The sequence below is a fragment of the Schistocerca gregaria genome, chromosome 2 (assembly GCF_023897955.1).
Source record: "Schistocerca gregaria isolate iqSchGreg1 chromosome 2, iqSchGreg1.2, whole genome shotgun sequence".
Classification (NCBI taxonomy): domain Eukaryota; kingdom Metazoa; phylum Arthropoda; class Insecta; order Orthoptera; family Acrididae; genus Schistocerca; species Schistocerca gregaria.
The window spans coordinates 762330473-762336472 of NC_064921.1; the positions used below are offsets into that span (position 1 = coordinate 762330473).

Sequence of the window (6000 nt, forward strand, 5' to 3'; positions counted from 1 at the left end):
GTACTTGCTATGCCCAATAAGCAGTTAATGTATTGTATTTTTGCATTCTTTGTTTTCTATGTTTGGATAAAATGTGTCTCTGAAGGTATAACACAGATGTTACCAATTTCATGGTTATCTCTATGCAGAAGTTCACCCCCCCCCCCCCCCCCCCCCCTCGCCCAGTTTGTACTGTATGATCGCTATGATAGTGCTATTCAGTCCAGGGGCACACATAACTTTTCCACTTTTACTTGACTGAGGATATTTTATGCAAGGAGATGATTATTATGTTTTATCTGCTAATTCTAATTTTCCAGAAAGGAGCAATGCAATAAAGAATTGGAGCAGTTAGATTTTTATGTCAGTAGCACTACAGATTTGAGTGGTGCACTTCTGAGAGGATTTTTAGATTAGAGAATTGTTGTGTTAGGTCATTGGAAGTATATCAGTGGAAACTTTGGCATCTCAAAAATATCTAGAAGCAACCATCTGGACCACCCTAAGGTCAAATGACCATGTAAAGCTGATTTTAGAAAAAGCAGAAATGATTGTAATGAGAAAATCTAGAGAAATTAGAGCCATTCTTCCCATGCACCATTCAAAAATGGAATGGTTAATAGGGGTGGGAGAGTGATAATGTTACCAGAAGTGACATTCGCCCACTCAACTTAAAATGGGTCATGGAGTATAGATGTAAGTGTAGAATAGGAAGTGTATTACTTTTAGTATAGCCCAGTTTTGCTGGAACACATTTTTCATGACATGGGATTAACAATTCCATGCCTTCAGGATAATGATTTTTCCTTTGTCTCCAAAATGTTCTGTAAGGATTTTTTCATCATTTTGAAATTTGCTTCCTCGAAGATGAGACATAATCTTGCAAAGACCAAATTGTCGGTTTGATGACAAGAAGACTACAGTGAATGAAAAAGTTGTATATGACACACTCTTGAACTGTAGCACAACTATTGGATATCACAGGCAGAAACATCAGTGATCTTGAAAGTGTGGATTAGTCCTGTAAATATGTCGAATCATTTAGTAAGTTAAGAAGATTGTTCATGGTAGAAGTTTACATCTTAAAGGTGCAATCATGAAGTCCAGTTCTCAGTATTTGCTATTTTGTGTAGTACTTCTCCTGGAGTGTTTCAATTACACTTGCATCTCAGGTTGTTGCTTTGATGATTTTTTTTTTTTTTTTTTTTTTTTTTTTTTTTTTTTTTTTTTTTTTTTTCTATATTCAACAGAGCTTATTCTCCACAACACTAGCCTTTTGACTCCCTCTTAGATGGAGGTTCCTAAGATATTTTTTGAAATGATTTTGATAATTATTTGTTTTAAATTAAATTAATTAATTTAAATGTATTTATTTTTATTCCGAATCCTGTGTCTTGTTAATTTTAATCATCATATTAACATTTTCATTTTCACTCATTTTTTCTTCCTGTTTCATGGACAATTATGTTTAGTATTAACTTTGATTTAATTTGTGCTGATGTATTATCTGATATTTTTGACCATTTTATCATTCATTACTTCTTTTCCTCATTTTGCTTGACTTTTGTTTTGTTTGTAATCCTTTAACTCTTCTGCTGCATTATTTTATCCACAGTGTAATAAAAATTTGTGTTACAAATGTTTGTGTGATATTTACCATCCCAAAATAATTAAAATCATATGCACGGGGACACCAAATGAAAAAAGAATGACAGGTTGAAAAAAAATGAGAGCAAATGACAAAAGTTAATATGGTGATTAAAATAATGTGACAAAGGATTGTAAATAAAAAATTACATTTTTACCAATTAACTGAATAAAAATAATCAGTGTCATTTCAATGAAAATGTACAAATAAATAATTTCAAAGCACCTGATGACATTCGAACCACCACCTTCTGGATGTTAGCAAGGTACCAAAACTACTACACTGCTCTTCCGATCTGCTTACTGCTATCAATTTTAAGGCTCTAGAGCAGTATTTCTCTCTCTCTCTCTCTCTCTCTCTCTCTCTCTCTCTCTCTCTCTCTCTCTCTCTTTTTCCCCCCAAGAGCTACCACTGACATCGTGGGGCACTGCCTCAGGTCACATATGTACCAATCTTATTATTAACTGGGAATTTACATAAATGAGGATGTTATGAGCCCCCCAGTAGCCTAGGTATAGTAAGGGCGTGATAAGTTGGCTGCCATCCCCCAAGTGCTGATGGTTAAAAGTTGACACAGTTTGTAACGCTTTGTGTTGACTGTACTCTGTTTCAGATTGCTGCCACCCTCAGCAACCCTCAAGTTGTGACTGTAATTGCCTGATGATATGTTTTATTGTCTGGCATTATGCAAAATAAGACATGATCACAAATATTAACTAAATATTTTGAATGTCTTTTCCTTCTACTCATCGTGTTGTATTATAGCAGTCTAAATTCAATTTCATATTCCTAGTTACCAAGATGTACTGCATGAGCAGTCTTTCTACAACAGCTTAATTAACAGTTGACTGACCAGAAACTCATGTGCCATCATCCAGAAAGTGGTTCCTCATTAATTTAAATAAAAGTGGAACATCTTAAAACACCCAGACACATTTATTTTTGTACTGCAGATTTAGAAAGCAGATATTTGTCTCTGTTATATTAAGACCTTTCCACACCGATCGATATTTTGTGCCGAGATCAAACACTGCCGCAGCAGTATTATACCCATCATCTTGCTTGGAGAAGATAATTGTCATCTGTTATCCATGTATCAAAGTCATATAGAGTGGTTGCTTCCATTCGGCAAACAAACCACGTGCCATAACAAATAACACATTAGTGTGTGGCCACATAACACAATCTTTATCAGAATCATATTTAACACTACTGTATACTTTCATTTCATTGAATGAGAGTACATGTTGAGCTTTTGACAATACTGATGATTGGACTTCAATTAGCTACAAAATATATAAGCACACCATGAAAGCATCTGAAAGAGTGTGATGTCCATCTTTTCAGTGTTGATAGTCAACCTGATTTCTTAAAAACAAACAACACTTCCTAGATACAACCTAAGAGTAACTGTCTTGCAGATATCTTCTCTTTGCCACTTTGCTTGTGCCTTTCCTCTTAGCAAGCAGTTTATCTGCATTCTTGAAATCAGTTTCCCTCATGTTTGTTACCTCCTCTTCCACTTGCTTCTTTTTAATAAATGCTTTATTTTCTCAACACTGAATTTCACTTTTTGTTTCAGGCACTTCTCACTGTACTTCAGTTTTGCACACATAGCTGTCAGTCTGTGGTTTCTATATTCTAAGCCTTATCTGCATTTACAAAGTTCACTGATTTGTTAACTGTCACCTTTTGTCTTACTGCTGTACGATAGGTATCCCATTACAGCACAGCCAGGCACTTTAAAACAAGATTTTTATTAAGCACCATAAAGTACCACAAACAAGCAAACAGAACAACTCTGATGTGTGCCTTAATACACAGTGGAATTGCATTCTCCTACAATGACAACATGCCTAGAACAACAAAATGTTCAGCAATTTGTGCATGCCATTTGGACTCCCCCTGCCTGGGATTCTGACCCACATCACTGTATAGATGGTATCAAAAAATCTTTTCCACCCCTGAGGACATGCCTTGTTAGAATATATAACATATCCTGATTCACTCTATTGGGTAGGAATACACTATCCACAATGATAACCATCTTCAGTATTAAGCTACACATTGCTGTCATCTCTGCCTTCTCCTGGATGTACATAAAATGAATCTGGCCAAGAATTATTAGGCTTTCTTACATTTTAGATCTAACCATTGTGATAATTTTTATTCATTACTATAACCTTTTGTCCAACAAGCACTTCCATTACCCAGGGTTTTGAATGACACATTCTTCCAGGCTTCTTGTTAGGATGTCTTTGTACTGTTAAATAACAAATGTTCTGTTGTGTAAGCTTGAGAATTGCTCATTTATTACGAGTGTGTGTGCAACCTTTCATGTTGGGGAATAGTTTCTTCTTAACTCTTTGTTTTTAAAATTTCCATAACAGAAGTTACTGTTTGTATAGATAATACTGATACAACCTTGTGCCACCTCATTAAAGCTGTAATATTGATTTTTTTTTTAATTTCAGAGAAGTTTTGGAATACTTAACATATGGCCCAGACCAAATGAAAATATTTTCAAACTCTGGATGTAAAAGAGTTTCACAGAAGGTTGCAACAGTTGTGGAAAAGAAGAGGTACACTCCAAGACGTACAGAGCTTTGAATTGTTTTTTATCATTATATTTACTTTCAGTATTGAATCTTTGATCTTACCGTGTCTGAGCATTTTATGTCTTGTATTAGATTTTTAACCCACTATATAGCAAAAGTTGTTGTGATGTGAACAATTTACTGAAAGCAATTTTTTATGTTTATTGTACAATGTTTTATAGGCAGTGTAATTGTGTGTGTGTGTGTGTGTGTGTGTGTGTGTGTGTGTGTGTGTGCTGGGAGGTGATGGGTTAACAGATGTTTGTATGCCATGTTTTCCAATACTTGATTGGGTCCGAAATTGAAACTCTTTTTATTTTCATTGCTTATTATAGGCATTAAAAGCTAACTGTGATACTCCTTTTTATTTTGTTGCACTATTTTGTCTGTGAGAGGCTGATGTAAAAAAAGGTGTAAAATATATAAAATATAGCTTTGTTGCACATCACAGCATGACACAAGTGCAGCTTAAAAACCTTATGCTGGTTTACCATAGACATTATAAGATAGCAGCTACTTTTTAAGACAGCAGAAATGAGTGTTTGCATATTGTTTTGCATGGAATAAATGTACTTTGATATGGGTGCATAAGTTATTTGTGAATAAATACAGAAAGCACATATTTATAGAACATTGTATATGAGAAATATTTTCAGTGCAGTAATCATACTAAGGATCTTGTGATATTTCTGTAAGTGTACTTTGTTATGCAATAATGTAAAAAAATAAAAGAAATTTATTAACACATTAAAAATGAAACTTTCATATTGGAATGCATTGAAATGAATTTGGAACCTATTTTTTGAAAGCAGTCCTGTTACTTTAGTGTAATTATGAAACTTATTCTCACATCTTCATGAAGAGGACAGAAATACTCACTTGTAAACTGAAAAAAAAACTTCAAATCTTAGATGAGCATGTTTCTGCTTTCCTGAAGTTTAAAATACTACAGCTGTGTTTTGAAGGTCAACTAAAAAAAAAGGGGGGTGCGTCCCTCTTTTCTATTACTTCTTGGAGTTCGCTTTCAGCTCTTGCTCCGGCAGATTAACTTCACGCTCCCTGCACCTTTCCTGGTGGGTGTGAACCTTTCACCAACTTGGCTTTGCGCGGCAGTCTGTGTTCACCTTGTCCTTCATTCACTTCCTAAGGATACTACTCCATCCTCACTATTGACTTCAGTTTTATGACCTTCGTATGGAACTTCACGATAGTACCTTTGTGTACACTGATGGGTCTCACACTGACTGTGGTGTTGGGTGTGCCTTCATCATTGGCACCGACGTTTTCGGTATCGGCTTCCAGCATACAGTAAATTAGTAAGTAGTACTTTGAAAAAAAGCATTGTATCCCCATTTTTACCCAACAGTATAGCTTCTGTTTATCAGCTGATTGTAGTTTAATATTTACTTGACTACAATGTTATTTTTCAAAGAAATATTTTCTTATATATGTAAATTATGAGTGCTATTTGCATTTTGCCTTGAAATCAACAGACTTTTTCAAACTCTGAATGAAGATAGTCACATAATTGTAGAAAGTTCAGCTAATTTTTTTTATTTTATTTATTTATTTTTAACTGGCAGGTGTTTTTTCTCTGTTTGCTGGGAGTTTGTTGAATGCCTTTGAACCAGAGTGCATAAATCCATTTTGAATGAGGCAAACTCAACATGAAAATTATTCTTTGCATTGTATTGATTATGTAATCTCATTTAGCTGAAACTGATTTTTATTATCAGAAGCAAAAGCCATTAAAAAGTAAATGTACTGGGAATATCC

The 6000-nt window shown here is 34.6% G+C and overlaps 1 protein-coding gene across 5 annotated transcripts in view; it reads left to right on the forward strand.

The window, feature by feature from the left end:
• The window catches only part of LOC126334980 (torsin-1B-like), an 81061-nt gene extending 76064 nt beyond the window's left edge, over window positions 1–4997 (forward strand). For all 5 annotated transcript variants that reach the window (XM_049997777.1, XM_049997778.1, XM_049997779.1 and 2 more), the window contains one exon: window positions 4102–4997. In XM_049997777.1, coding sequence (XP_049853734.1) covers window positions 4102–4237 — 136 coding nt within the window. In that variant the 3' untranslated portion in view covers window positions 4238–4997. The remainder of the gene's footprint in view (window positions 1–4101) is intronic.
• The last annotated feature ends 1003 nt before the right edge of the window (window positions 4998–6000 follow it).